Below are 15,434 nucleotides of genomic sequence, written 5' to 3' on the forward strand. Positions count from 1 at the left end.
ACTCACTTCCCACAGGTATGGGTGCCCCTACCATGCTCCAGCTACACCTTCTCTTGGGCACCTGGGCATCTTTGAAGTCTGAAGGATGGCCCTTCCCTCTGTGGCTGAAATAGGGTTGTCTTGAAGGAGGACATCTGCTCCTGTAGGTGCCTGGTCACCTACAGGTAGGTAACCAGAAATGGGAAGAGCTTCTAGGCACTATCAATGAAAACCAAGGGGCCATGTGTACCTCACTGGGGTATAGGAGTCCCTGCATGCTTTTTTTTTAGCTCTCCCAAGGGCCACCGCCAGAAAGGTGCTGGGGTAGATTAGGGGCCAGGCTCTGCTCCTGCCACAGCCTTGAGCTCAGGCTTAAGGTCCTAGAGGCTCCTGCTAACTCAGCCCCATTCATCGCTGCTTGTCTCCTGCTTTAGAACTTTTGCTCAGGACACAAGGCTTCCAGTGACTTCATAATAGGAATGTCCCTAATTAAACCCAGAGAACCACCCTGTGGGCTAGCAGGTCAGTCAAGAGGGCTGAGTGACATGCTTTCCAAGCATTCTTTGCAAAAAAGACCCAGTTCCTGATGGCTGACTATAGCTGGGGACAAAGAAGCACTAAGTCAAGGAGAAGGCATTCCTGAGAGTTGTCAAATACTACAGCTACCAAGGGCACCTGCGTGCTCATTCGTGATAACTCCAGAACTGCACTGGTGGCCCACTGAGACACTAGCTGATGTGCTCAGGAATGCAAACGTAATGAATGGGGCCATGGAGAGGTTTTTGGAAGGGGAAAAGGGAAGATACAAGAATACCAGGTGGAGTTGGACAGTGGTGGCGCAAGCCTTTAGTCCCAGCACTCGGGAGGCAGAGGCAGGCAGATCTCTGAGTTTGAGACCAGTGTGGTCTGTAAGAGCTAGTTCCAGGACAGCCTCAAAAGCCACAGAGAAACTAGGTGGCCTAGGAGGGAAATGAACCACGACCGATGTGCACACACAGTTTGGGATTTTCACTGAGCCTTGAGGTAACAGGCAAGTAGGTGTTGCATACATACCCCAGTGGTGTCTCTCAGACCTGCTGTGCATCTGTGGAACCAGCCACACTGCTGAGGAAGTTGAAGGTCTTTTGCCCCCAGGAGGGCAAGCTAGTGTCCTGAGAGGTCTCAAGTGGCACAGCCCTGCTGGGCGTGGAACTAAGCAGCTACCCCAGGGCTGTCAACTTGGCCCCCTTCTCACCAACCAACACAGCTGATGTAACACACCCAGTGGAAATACTGGAAGAATGAGACAGACACATTTGCTGGGTGGCTGAGGCACCAGCCTGAGAAAACAGGCTTACATTGCATAGGATTCTCAGGATTTCCAGACAGGAGAGCAGCACTGTAGTCAGGAGAGACCTCCAGAGGGCTAGGCCCTGCGGATCCCAAGCCACACCAGAAGCCGGTCTAGAAAGGTTACAGCCCGAGACAGCCAGCCATCACTAGAAAAGGAGAAGATGGTTAAGCTGTTCTCAAATCTGTTCTTAACCCTCAGCCCAGGGCGAGCCACTGTGCTCATGGCAAAGATGACCAATGTGACTCTTGCAGAACTGTCACTCTAGATGAGTAGAACCCTTCAGTGGCCACTGCTAGCTCCCCTTCTCCTCGTCCTGTCCTGTCTAAGGTGTTCCCTGTGTCCTCCAGCTGAACCTGGGCAGACCTTCCGCAGCCCCAGCAGATAATAGATACAGATTACTACGCAGACATCTAGGTTACGCAGGAAGGTAGTTGACTAGAAAACCTGAAACCTCCCCTCCCCCCCAATCTTGGCCCTTAGAAGCTCTTCTTCTGCACTGTTTCTAAGTGAGGTCTATTTCCCTTCCCACTGGTCTTAGGCCAGAGCAGAAAGAGAAAGGATCCCTGAAGTGCTTGGACAGCTGCCTTGATGCTTCCAACAAAAACTCTATATGCACTTAGCCATTCTGAGGGGGCAGAAATGGTGGAGGAGACTGGGGCTGTCCAATGGTTGGGAGCCTGGCTTGCAATGAGGTGTGGGAGGAGCTGCCAGACACTGCATTATCTAGTCTTACACAAGGAAGAATTGTCCTATCTGAAAAGATTTGTTCCATAAGCATGCTCCCAGTAAGGGAGCACCCAGCCTGTACCTCCTCTGCCTTCTACCCAGAGCCTCGTTTAGAAAATGTGCTGCTCTGTGGGGCACTAGTAAACACTGGTGCAGGCAGCCCTGTAAGACCCAGCTCTCCAGGCCAAGGGTTTCCTTACCTGGTCATTTCCGTTTGGACAGAACACCGGTCATCCAGAAGCTCATCAAAGCTATGCAGACTTGCTGACAAAGAGATGAGACTTAGTTAGAAACAAGGCAAGGCTGCAGGTGTGGTACAGGGCAGCATACATGGACCACACACATGAACCGGTCCCCTCAAAATGAGAGCTGGGGAGGAGACTATTGATTGCCAAGAAGGGTTCACTTTCCTTCCCTGACAAACATGATAGAAACACGGTCATATTGTGCAAATCACCAAGAGCAAAACACTTTAAATCTGGATAAAGAAAGAGATCCCATGACCTCAGTGCTGGGGGCCATGTCCTATTTCGCTAACCAGCTCACCATGTCTCAACAGCTGCTAATGAGAGCTGTCACCGCCCACTTGAAAAGCATTATAGCAATATTTTCATTTTTAAAAAACTGAACAAAGGGCTGGAGAGATGGCTCAGCTGTTAAAGGCTAGGCTCACAACCAAAAATATAAAATTGAACATAATACAGGTTAGCACATGCTATGCACTTTCACGGACTCAACCCCAATCAATAATAAGTGGTCAGAGCCAAGTTTTATACTCAAGACAGTCTGGGCTCTGGTTTATTCTATCAAACTGCTCCTCCATGTAGGATATTTGAAAACTGGTTTTGTGTTTTTTTTTTTTTTTTGAAAAAATTCATTAATTAGGCATAGTAGTCTGACTGCATATGTGCCTGCAGGCCGAAAGAGGGCACCAGATTTCATTACAGATGGTTATGAGCCACCATGTGGTTGCTGGGAATTGAACTTAGGACCTTTGGAAGAATAGCCAGTGCTCTTAAACTATGAGCCACCTCTCCAGCTCCCCTGCTGTGTTTCTCTGTGTAGCTTTGGAGCCTGTCCTAGCATTCACTCTGTAGACCAGGCTGGCCTTGAACTCACATAAATCTGTCTGCCTCTGCCACCAAAGTGCTGGGATTAAAGGCATTCACCACTACAGCTTGGCCCTTGGCTTTGCTTCTTTAAAAGGAAATGTTTGTGTGTGTATTGGGGCGAGGAGAATGTGCACCCCGTGGAGGGCTGGGTCAGTTCTTTCCTTTTACCTTTATATGGGTTCTAGGATAGATCTCGGGTCACCAGGCATGTGTAGTAAATGCCTTTACCTGTTGAGCCATCCTGATAGCCCCTCTGCCTAGCTTTCCACTCACACCCCTTTCCACAGGGCTCTGAACAAGCCACTCCCAGAGACTTACTTGCACTGCATGTATTTCCACCTTCAGGCAAAGATAATCTGAGCTTATCATACCATTCAGGTTCATGAGACTACATACTGAAAATATCAGAAACCGGGGTGGGGGGGCATAATCTACTAAAGTCAGTCTTTATTAGATATTCACCTGTGCTAAAAGGCAGAAAACAATCTATACAGAATCTGTGTTCCATTATGCTGGAAATGCTTGCATGAATTGTTTCATTTGGTTCACTAACTTCTAAGGGGAGATTTTGGTTTTTCTTATCACAACCTCACTTAGGAAACAAACAGCAGAAGTGTAGCTAACACTAGACAGTGTGGCTCTGGGCCACACAGAAAGCAGATAACCCAGTGAGCTGAGACATAGGATGTAGAATAGAGGGCTTTCTCTAGTCCTGCCAGCTCTGCAGCCAACCTTCAGGCCTCACAGCCTACTGTTCTTGAGTCTTACTACAGGTCATTAATCTCTTGAGTTGTCCAAGCCTGCAGAGAGGTTCATGTGGAGTGATTTCACAGTAAGCACCCCTCACTCACTCACCACCTACACCCCAAAAGTTTAAGTCCTGAAGCTTTAACCCTTCTGTATCTTAACAACTGGCTACATCTAGAGGCAGGACCTTTACAGAGGTGAAGGTAAGCCACTACAATGGCCCTAATCCATTCTAACTGGTAACCTTGTATTTTTGGTTGTGAACCTAAACTTTAACAGCTGAGCCATCTCTCCAGGCCAGCTGGTAACCTTATAAAGACACACCAGGGATGGGCAGGTACAGAGGAATGGCTGTGTGAGAAGGGTCCATCAGCAAGCCAAGAACAACCGCCGCAAGAGAAACCCACCCTGCTGGTATCTTGGTCTTGAGCTTTGAATTTCTGGCACTAAGAGAATATATTCTTTCCTTGTCCCAGTCTGTAGTATTTTGTTATGATGTCCCTTGAAAGCTAAGAATTAGATGCATTTTATATTTAAATTACTATCTATTGGACATGCTCAGTAAGTGAATGCAGTAAACCAAAAACCTGTTTGATATTTTTTAATTATTTGATTGTAAATTATACAATTTCTACCATTTAGTATTTTGTATAAAACCATTTTACAATACACAAGATTTTCAAATGCAACAAGAAGTATCAAAAACTACATGTATGTGCCAAGTTTACAGGCTACGGTGAAGCTTTATCTTAAAAATACCTTCAGGAGAATAAACATCCAACCAGTTCTCTTATCTTTAAAAAATTAGAAATATACAATTTAATAAAATATCAAGACAACGATTGATCAAATACTGATTACACTTTAAAACTTCGCTTAATCATCTGTACATAAGTGTACAATAAAGTCTTCAAACAATGGGTGTAAAATCGCAGTACTTTAATCTGTTGGATAGTCTATCCACAGTGAGTTCTATTGGACCATTAAGGAGGTAATTTCTTCTACAGTATAGGCAAGTCTTTTTAACTCATCTGTAGTATTTCCACTCAGTAACATGGGGAACACTCAGATTTAAGGAGAAATGCAAGAGCAGTGGCTAACCTCACTAGGGCATTTCAGTGGGAGAGAAATCTTAAAGAAAATAGGTTTTAAGGTTTCTGATCAACTGCTTTCTAAAATGTGATAAGAACTTTCAGAAAATATGTGAAGAAAAGCAGCTGTGAGTTATAGAACACACACCAAACAAACAAATATTCACTTGTCACTGACAGTGACTCAAGCTAACGGAGGACTAAGGAATTCTAGGCACAAGTTACCCAGAAACCTGGAAAGGTCTGCTACACCTGCAAATGTTCAACGAGCCTCATGAGAACACTTGGGAGAGCCTCTATGACCTGTCGGGGCCCAAGCCAAGAGGTAGAAGCCACCTGTGGGGGATAGGTGGTAGGGCATGGGGCGAGACAATGGATAGGGGCTAGATTTGGGGGATCAAGTTAAAGCTAGGACATTCTGAGGAAGAACAGCCATGTGGTCATATTAGAGAAATGCTGCTACCATTCAATGTGGTGCTGCTCAGGGCCTCATGGCAACAGAATTCTAGCTGGGCCTTAGAATTGTATTAATCTGTCTGCAAGTCCTAAAGCCCAACTTTGCAAACATTCCTCTCTTGAACTCTGGATGGTCTGGGTTCCCCCAAAAAGCTTCAAGGGCACCTATACATATACTTTCTAATTTATAATTCTGCTGGAAGATTGATGTACTTTCAAAGCTATTTCAAGTTCTTAAGTTAAAGAGGCCCCTCCATCCAACATCTACTGGTTCATGCTCTGTAGCAACAGGGTATTCTATCCCAGAAGGATCTAGTAGTTGTAGTTGGGGAGGGATTGTCCACTAATTCACAGCAGGAAGGATTTACCAGACTTCCTGGATCCCAGATGTTGCCAGTCCTGGGATGTGCTGGTGACAGTCCATCTCCAGAGCTATCTAACACCTCAGCATCTGGAGTAGGTTTTCCTGGCAATGTGTCCTCACCAACTAACATTTCCTTCAGTAAAAGAGTTAAATACAGGCAAGAGCCACAGTGGTAGCCATTCTAGCTGAATGGAGCCACCCACACGAAGGGGAGATTTCTAAAAAGCACTGTGGTTATTACTGAAGCCCAAGTCGGTTATTTTCAAACTCAATCACCATGAGCCACGGTGGGCAGGTCCCATGCACACCATCCTGATACACTGAGGACAAATTTAGCTTGGTTCAGATGGAAGTGGGGTTTCCGAAGCACCAGGCCTAGCTTATTCAGGGGAGGAAGAACCCACCATGAAAAGTTGCTATTGACTCAGGTGCAGTCTGATTGAGCATATCAACTGCTCATTTCATTATCAAAAATGAAATGTTTGTCCTCCTACCTAGCTCTTAACTGCTTTCTCTAGTGCTTAAAAGCTGACTGGGGAGGGGCTCTTTGTATGGATTCTACATTGACATCCCCAGGCCCCACCCCAATGTCAGCCAATGCCAATTTGAGGACAGAAACTCTGAATGGGGGACCCACTGTCTTTCATTTTTTTTTTTTTTCATTTACCAGACTTAAAACCTGTTCGTTACAACTACAAGGAAGGCAACTTTTCAAGTGGGATTGCCTGCTCGCCTAATACATTCATCTATCTTAGGAAGGCATTGGCTCTCAATGGCTTTCCATATTACATTCCTCCAGTCTCCAAACCGGGAAAAGACAAAAACCATTATCTTCTATTGTGAAAGTAACCAAGACAACTGTAAAGTATTCTCTAATTATTGGCTCTATCTTTTTCTTTTTGGCAGCAGATAAATTCTGTTTTTGCAATTGCTTCATGGCACAAGTGCTGTTGGCTTCCAGCAAGGGTGAAGAGAAAAGGCACGCTACAGTTTCTAGTCACATTCCCTAACCAAAGGCAACAGTGAGTTCTCTTACACAAACAACCGAATTCCAGGAGCAAGCGATTGTCGCTAAAATCAAATTGAGAACCACGGGAAAAGAAACTCCACGGCATTACAGAGCAAGACTTTACAAAGGGTTAACAATTTTGTTTTGAAAGCCACCATTATTTAGGATGCTTTTCCAAAGACAAACATCAGCATTGCTGTTTGGTTTTAATGTATGGGAGGAAACATAATTCTAATGTGACTGAGCAGCCCAACGTCCCAGCCCTTAAATCTCCATGACACAAGGACGGACTTACTTAACTTTTGAACCGAGAAAAGGTTCAATTGCTCTATCAACATTCATTAGCAGGTTTTAGTAACCACAACAACACAGTAACAGTGTTTAAATGCAGTTTTCACAGATTGTTATAAAGCACTCTTTGGTGAAAGACAAGCAGCTTGGGTACTTCACACAGTGAACATCCCAATTAACAAGAATAAAGTGAAACTGATCGTACCAAATCCTGTCTTAAGACAGAGGGTACCACTAGAGGATGCTCATCTCCTTTCATCCTTAATTGCAAGATGGGGGTCACAGGCTGAACAAAAAATAAATACCCAAGAGACCTCCATCAGATTCTTTACTCTTCTGAAGGCCAGCAGAGAACACGATTGCCATCACATGTACCACACTCACCAGACAGCTCTCTGGTGGCAGAGGGCTGGGTATTGACACCTGAGACTAAGCTTACAACAGCAGCTTTTATCCAACTTGAGATTACAAAAGGGAGAGTTGGGCCCCTCAAATGGTTCAACCACACCCCCTAAGTCAGCAAGTGGCTGGCTGAGAGGCCAAGTGACGTTTTTCTTCATTGAATGAACTTCGTATGTGGAAAGAAACTAAGGCCTTTGCAGTGTCTGTTTTGTTCTCAGATCGATTGACTAAATCTTGTTGGGGCTTTCTGTTCCTAGTCTTCCCTGGAGTGCTGGTCACCGGTTTCTTACTTTAACGCAAGACTGTCTTAGTCCTTGAAACGGCTGGACTGAGGAGAAAAAAAGACAAAGATTTACTATTTTAAAGTATCCCAGAGGGAGTTTTCAAAAACAAGGAAGGCAACATAATTCGAGCGCTGACATGGGAAGAAACGCACACTGGGTGTAGTTATCTGACATCAACCATAAAGACAAACATGAGAGGAAAGCAAAGCAGAGGAAAGTTCACATTAAAAAAAAAAAAAAAGCAACAGAAATAAAATAATCAAATACAAGCAGGCACAGGTGCGGGCAGCAGAGCAAGGCGAGGTACCATAACGCCAGCAGGGGCATTTGCTGCAAAGCACTCCTTCTCCTCCTTTCCCTCCAAGGAGCCAGGCTGTGGGGAAAGAGCAAAGAAGGAAAAGATAAAGAGGCGTTACTGAGTAGTTCAAGGCCAGAATTTGGTCACAGAAAAAGCTCCAGCGCCGCAAGCAGTTCCCGGCAGCCCCACCTTCTCAGGGCGCTTGGCCTGTCTTGTCTGTAAGGAGATTTAGGCAGGGACAGCCAAGGGCCCCTCTGGGCTCACCAGAAATCAATCAACCTGACTCACCCTTCCTCTCTTCCTCCCACAATGTGTTGTTATGCTTTAAACTCAGTGACTTTCAGAGAGAAAGGCAAAGAAAGGGAAAAAGAAAAAGGCAAACTCATCTAACAAAACGACTTCTGATCTGGAAGTGAGCCTCACTTGGCTAACAGAAGACTCATCTTCTCAATTGGGCATGTATTTTTCACAGACACCAGCAGAGTACTGGGCACAAAGACAACTGGAAGGTCTAATCAAATGGAAATATACCTGGAATTCCAAAGGGACACTGACTATTTTAAAGTTCAGAGGGAACCATCACTTTAAAAGGATAGAGAGAGAACATCCTGGGACTCCTGGAAATAATGGCGGATGGAATATGAAATCCCAGAAGCAATGAACAGGAACCAGGAGCCTAGCCCCTGAGAGTTGTGATGCAAAGACAGGAAAGATGGTCATGAATTTCACAGCAAGGACTTAGAAAGTCCAAGAAGTACAAGTAGGCACCCCCAGGTGAGACGCTCACAGACAAACGCTTATTTATGGTTTAGATTAGTAAGAAGGACCCCGAGCATCACACACTGTAACAGGATAACAAGGTACAAATTACCCTGGGATATAAGCAATAGAGGTTTGGTGGAAGGAGAAGAATGATGGTTCCCAAAGACACAACATTAAATATAAAGGTCACTCAGACATGATGGAGTTTAAGAAAGCAGGATGAAATAACTGAAAAGGAAAAGACTGTCCAAAAGAAACTTTAGAAGCTTCCAGGAACATGCAGAGATGAAGTAAACTGAGGGAGAATGGTCCAAATGAGACATCTGCCAAGTCCTTCACTTACTTGGAGGTGTGATGATGTGCAAGACTGATTCTGATACAGCACTTCAGAGTTAATGTGGAAACACTGAAAAAAGCCAATTCATTTTCTCAATTATGAGCTATTACAATGGCCCTGATAGGAAGTAAAATGTGAGGAAACACGCAAACTTCCTTCTAAACCCAGCAAATGAGAAGGAGCCACACAGAGCATCACCAGCACAGGAGCCAAACCTCTCCATCTCACACAGGCTGTGACTTCTGACCAAATGGACACGAAAAGCACAGTGGTCTGTGTCTTCCAATGACAAACACCTCCATCCCAACACTCCTACCTTTCTCAGCCTGCTCTTTTAGGATTTGTTGGGGGAAAGTCTCTCAAGGTGAAGTGTCTCTCTATAAAACGTCAAAACTCCAGTGCCAGGTGAGGTTGGGAAGAATCCCCATCCTGGAAGCCTCAGAGAACAAATGGGGATGAGGGAATGAGGTTCCCATGGACCATGCTTGAGTACACAGACCACCCGAAGAGAGATGTGGATGCATAGACCTGTAACTGAGAAAGCCTCTCCTACAAGAGCCAGCCCTGGTGAGCCTGTACCCGAAGACAGACTGGTAAGACACTGAGAGTGTAATTTTTATTTTAAACATGGTTCTTCTTTTATGGGGGGTTATTGTTTAAAGAGAAGAAAATTACCCTACCACTTCAGCTGAGACTATTCTTCCTGGGTTAGATTATATACCAGTGTTAATTCCTTTAATATCCTCCAACCAAAAGCTGAACTTTATTTAGCAGACACAAGAGGCTGCACACTGGAAGTCTCTGATTGTCCTCATTTCCTAGAAGTAGTGGAATACCATAAACAGTTGCATGCCTTTCTTTTGTAAGCAGGAGTTGATAATAGTTAAGGTAATATAAATATAAGCCACAGCAACCCCAACCCCGATTCTTTTTGTTTGGTTCCTAATACTACCCCAAATTCCTGAAAGGCACTTTGGGACAGTTCATTTAGCCCAGCTTATTTAGTCTGAAGACTGCTTAGAATACTCAAAACATCCAGTCCAGGCCCTTGGGAGAAGCTCACTAAAAATCAGAAACCACTCCTTACAAGTGAAGGTCAATGGAAAGACATGTGAAGCCAAGAGACCCAGATTGAAGGATTGTTGCAGTCAACCCTCCTCTGTGGAATGAGGCATGGTGTGATGCAAAGCTCAGCTAGAACTCTGTTACTCAGAATCAAATGAGCACGTCTTCCTGGACTATATCAAAGGTTGATCACTTAGACCTGAAGAAGGTGCTGATGCTGCCAACATCAGCACCATGCCTTCTGAACTGTTGTTGTTTTGTTTTGAGATAAGGTCTCACGATGTAACCCTTGCTATGTAGATCAGATTCCCTGCCTCCTAGGGGCTGGGATTAAAGGCCACCATTCCCAGGGCACTTTTGACTGCACATAAAAGGTATTCCCATTTCTTCAACTTAATGGAAAAGTTGGAATCTAAGACCTTAACTGTCCTACCAAGCGGAATTGAAAAGCATAGGAGTTTGCTTGTGCTTCCTTCTATGCAATTTAGAAATCTGCATACTGTAAATAATTATATGACATATTTTTCTATATATGGCATAATGTATATGTACAAATTGAGCTATACCTCTAAGTTTTGCATGGGACTTTTTTTTTTTTTTTTTTTTTTTTTTTTGGTTTTTTTCGAGACAGGGTTTCCCTGTGGCTTTGGGGGCTGTCCTGGAACTAGCTCTTGTAGACCAGGCTGGTCTCGAACTCACAGAGATCCACCTGCCTCTGCCTCCCGAGTGCTGGCATTAAAGGCGTGTGCCACCAACGCCCGGCTCTGCATGGGACTTTTACTTATTCTTTCTTTTCTTCAGAAGCATGTATAAGTTGATAAATTTTCTTTTAAGACATGACTCGGGTTGGGGATTTATCTCACTAGTGAAGCACTTGCCTGGCCCACGTGATCTATCAATCAATCAGTAAATAAATGGCTCCTGACTCATCTGATTCAACTTAGCCCATCTCCTATTTTTCTGTCATAACACTTCGATGCTGTGTACACCTAAATCTGACCTTTTGTCAGTGTTCTAGTCAAGTTGGAGCTACAGGATAAAAGGAACATGAATACCTAATCTCTAACTAAAAATTTCAAACGGGTCGGGGAGGCAGCTTGATGATTTAGAGTACTTGCTCCCCTTCTATAGGACCCAGCTTTGAGTCTGGTCCCAGCACCCACACCAGGCAGCTGTCAGCTGTCCGCTGCCTGTACTCCAGCTCCAGAGAGTCTAATGTTCCCTAGCACCAACATCCCACACATAAAATCCCTAACTGCCGAGTCAGTGCCCGCCTGACCATTCTCAAGAACCCATGTAGGTTCTTTGCTCTGTTCTCAGAAGACTCTAGCTCCATGGTAAAATTTTTACAAAATACCCAGCAACAAGGAAAAACAACAAAACACAAAAACATTAGGACCCCAAGTCCACGGGGCTCTTGGGATAGAGTGACGGTGGACCTCACCAGGGACAAATTGACACTACCCAATGAGGGCGAAAGCCTCCAACGAAAGGACAGGGGAGTGGTGAAGAAACAAGGAGAATGTAGAATCTGGCCCTGATTAACACCAGAGCTACCCATTTTAAAGCGAAGCATCACTATGCCAGGTGATGACACGAGAGCGCCTGCTTTCTATGGCTAGGAAACAGCAACGGTGTGGTCTGTTCTTCCCTCATCGGGGGCTGGGTCTCAGAATATTTTAAGAATTACACGCTTGCCTTTGGTTTGTGACAAAAATCCAGAGACACTGGAAAATTTTCTCAACAGAGCAATCGTAATGAAAGAAGTGACAACTGAGGAGACAAAAGAGGAAGCAGGTCTCGGACAGGGCTGTGGCCAGAGAACGGGCATCAGGTTCTGCCGGGACTCACTGAGCTGTACCCGACAGACATGAAGGGGCTTCCTCCCGATGGAGCACTCCGGAAGAGTCCTAGGGTAACGCCCTCAGCCTGCCCACATCAACTTTCCCATCTCATGCCAGAGACCACATTTCCAACATGAGGAATTTCCTCTGGACAGCCAGGAACACACAAGCCTCCATTCTTATCACAGAGCCTTCACCTTCCTATCTTCGCGTCAGTCCCAGAAGCAGGGTCAAAAGAGTAAACAAACCAGAATCAAACGGGACCTTCCCGGGTAAGACTCTTTTCTCACCTTTTAAGACTGCTTTTCCCCGAAGCAGATCTGGTGGTTCGTTTAGTAATGCCTGCACTGCCAGAAAGGTTAGGTTCAGGGGCTTTACAGCTCTGAACACTGGACTGAAGAATTACTCTGAAAACAGTTGGAAAAAGGTAAGATTATATTCACTAAAACAACTTTTAAATAGTTGACAAAGGAAGGCAATTTTGCACCTTGGTATAATTATTTGCTTTGCAAATGGAAGAATTTTCCACAATCACATTTGCCACTTACACACAAAAACCAACCTTGAAGAGCATTTTTATAACAAGCACCTCATTTTTCTTTGAAGGTTATTCGGAGGTGACCAGGGTGCTTTGCTTTTGGGAAATGAATGACCTGGCATTTTATGCAATTCACAAACCAAAGCAATCTATTAGTCAAACCTGTCAAAGCAGAGTCTTGGATTTCATTCACAAAGTCAAGTCATAAATCCAATATTTTAAAGTGTTTTAATATAAACTTAGCAAATCAACTATATAATATTCAATGGTCAGAGCAGAAGGTAGATATAACAGCAAAGTAATAATAATTTTATATGCCAATGAAAATTTTAATAACATTCAAGCAAAATTTCAGTTTTGTCTGCTTCATAACTATTTACAAAATCTTTAATCACTTAAATGCTATGAAACTTCTCTTAACCAAAATCTAAAGCCTTCCCATGACAGAAGACTGCCCAGGAGGAAAAACCATAATCAGAGAGAACAGGCCACAAAGCACACTCTCCCTAAGTAATTCTCATTAAACTGTCAGAGGAAAAATAGCAGAAAACATCAAGATGTTTGGAGGTAAGTCTTTGCTTCAGAACCACACACATTCATTTATTGCCATCAATACTTGCTAGAGGAAGGAGAAAACATTGATTTAAAAGCTTCCTCCTTTAGGAGTCAAACTGCAATCAGGAGAGCCAATAACAATCTGTAAGAGCCCAACTCCAGAGAGTAAACATAAGTCATTTCAACTAATGAGGGGCCTGCTTCATTCATGGGCCTGTCATGACCAGTGTGACTGACAACTACTGGTCATTCCAATGTAGCAAAGGTTCAAGTTCTGATGATGGTGGATTACCCACAGTAAAGGCAGCCAAACACTTCACTGTGGCCCACCACTGTTCTGAAAGCTCTGCAAATTTAAAGGCAACCTAGCCCTGACTGAATCAGCCCATGTCACAAAATTGATCTGAAATACTCTTAAGCACAAACAGCAGGTGCATACACAAGAAGGATCCAATTGCCCTAAGACATGAACCCAGCTCCCTAAAACAGGGTTTAGTGAAGTTTTGAAGAAATGACCTAACAACTTGGTATACATATAATAATTGTGCGGGTTTATTAGGCATGAGGGCTATATATGTGCATATAATGTGTAACATAAGACAGAGTAGCTGGCTGGGGCAGCCAGTGCCTCCTTTATCATCCCTAGTGCTGGTCCCCTTCAAGGCCCCCTCTCCTAAAAAAATTCTTTTAGTTGTTAATCACAGTTACCCTATACTGGGCTATACAGAATATTAATGTTACTTCTCCCATCCAACTGCTAACATTTCTTTCTGCTAATACAAATCTAGGAGGAAATATTTATTTATCTTTCTTGAGGATATGAATCTAGAAAGGTACCAAATCCATCTGATTTTTCTAAGTTTCTGGGCAGTGTGAAAAGCTGGTTTTCCTCTGCTGCTTCTTGACAAAGGAGAAAAATGAGACTAGGGTTTTCTGAAATGTCTCTCCTCCATTTCAGAGAGTCTGAGGTCAAAAGCCTGGGTAACCACCATACTATAAGGTCATTAGCCAAAAAAAAAAAAAAAAACCCACCCAGGAAATCTGCTCTGCTCCTGAATTCTTAAATTACTGAAAGTTTAAGTGCCACACAAAACAAAGAACTACAACTCAATTCAAAAAGTATTTCAAAGCCATGCTGTGGTGGCGCACGCCTTTAATCCCAGGACCTGGGAGGCAGAGGCAGGCGGATCTCTGTGAGTTCAAGACCAGCCTGGTCTACAAGAGCTAGTTCTAGGACAGGCTCGAAATGCTACACAGAGAAACCCTGTCTAAAAAAGAGTATTCCATAGGCTGACTGAAAATGTATCTTTAGAGCATTAACTTTTCTATAAAATAGTGTAAATGAATGTGAAATATAGTGGTTACTAATTTCTGTGGGGCTTTGAAATTCAGAAGGAAATTTAGTATACATTAATCACACCAGGGAAGTGTCAGGTTGTCTGACTTGAGTGGGCAGTTAGCACATAAATACAGTGGGAAAGCTCCAGGACTAACTATACTTGCTACATTACCAGCAAGAGGCTAAACTGATTCAGACAGGGTGAGGAAGCCAAACTCAAGTGTTTCCCTCTGCCACCTGCCCTCCTCACATGGCTTTTCCCAAGCAATACACAGAATATACATTTTTCTGCTCTCTGTCTTCCCCAGTGAAATTTGCATTGGTCTTTCTCCCCTTGTGCCCACACTGTAGACCACTGCCTTCTTCTCTGTGGTGTCTCTGGAGCCCTAGCAGTTCCAGATTTTGGACAGTGAAAATGTGAGACAAGCAGGCAAGTTTAAAAAAAAAAAAAAAAAAAAAAAAAACCTGAGGAACCAAGTGTGTCCCGCTGAGCCTCCAAACTCCTGGATGGCTTTCTAAGGGACCACTGCCAAAGAGCTTTTCTCTAGTGGCACTGTCCTCCACGCATGCACTAGACATAGAACACTAAATGCTTTCTGGTCATAGGCTCCAGGCCATTGGCTAATGGATTCTTGATGGTTGATAGGCAAGGCTCTCTCACCAGCTCGAAGCAATGGCTAATCACAAAGGAGAAGTGAACTGTCACCCACAAATTAAGCCTCTTAGGAAGAAAGTGACTAGGAACTAGTGGCTACAAAGATCCCACTTGTTACTTGCCTCAGGTACAGAAAGGTTTTTGCTTTTTTAAGTTCAAATCAGTAGGCAGGCTAAATGGAATGCCCAGCTTAGGTCCTGAATTGTGGTGGTGGCACTAGCTACAGGTGACCTAATTCTTGCAGAGG

The 15,434-nt window shown here is 44.1% G+C and overlaps 1 protein-coding gene across 14 annotated transcripts in view; it reads right to left on the reverse strand.

The window, feature by feature from the left end:
• Positions 1-15,434, reverse strand: part of Cdc14b (cell division cycle 14B) — a 96,047-nt gene that overhangs the window by 4,266 nt on the left and 76,347 nt on the right. For 4 of the 14 annotated variants that reach the window (XM_027409624.2, XM_027409639.2, XM_027409634.2 and 1 more), the window contains exons 13-15: positions 12,391-12,507; positions 8,102-8,167; positions 4,483-7,838 (exon numbers count right to left, since the gene is read on the reverse strand). In XM_027409624.2, the coding sequence (XP_027265425.1) occupies positions 7,802-7,838; positions 8,102-8,167; positions 12,391-12,507 (220 nt within the window). In that variant the 3' untranslated portion in view covers positions 4,483-7,801. Of the gene's footprint in view, positions 1-1,277; positions 1,458-2,238; positions 2,299-4,482; positions 7,839-8,101; positions 8,168-9,197; positions 9,261-12,390; positions 12,508-15,434 lie in introns of those variants that run through there. The other 10 variants (XM_027409627.2, XM_027409636.2, XM_027409629.2 and 7 more) reach the window with 8 other exon arrangements.

This window comes from Cricetulus griseus, chromosome 3 (genome assembly GCF_003668045.3).
Source record: "Cricetulus griseus strain 17A/GY chromosome 3, alternate assembly CriGri-PICRH-1.0, whole genome shotgun sequence".
Lineage (NCBI taxonomy): Eukaryota > Metazoa > Chordata > Mammalia > Rodentia > Cricetidae > Cricetulus > Cricetulus griseus.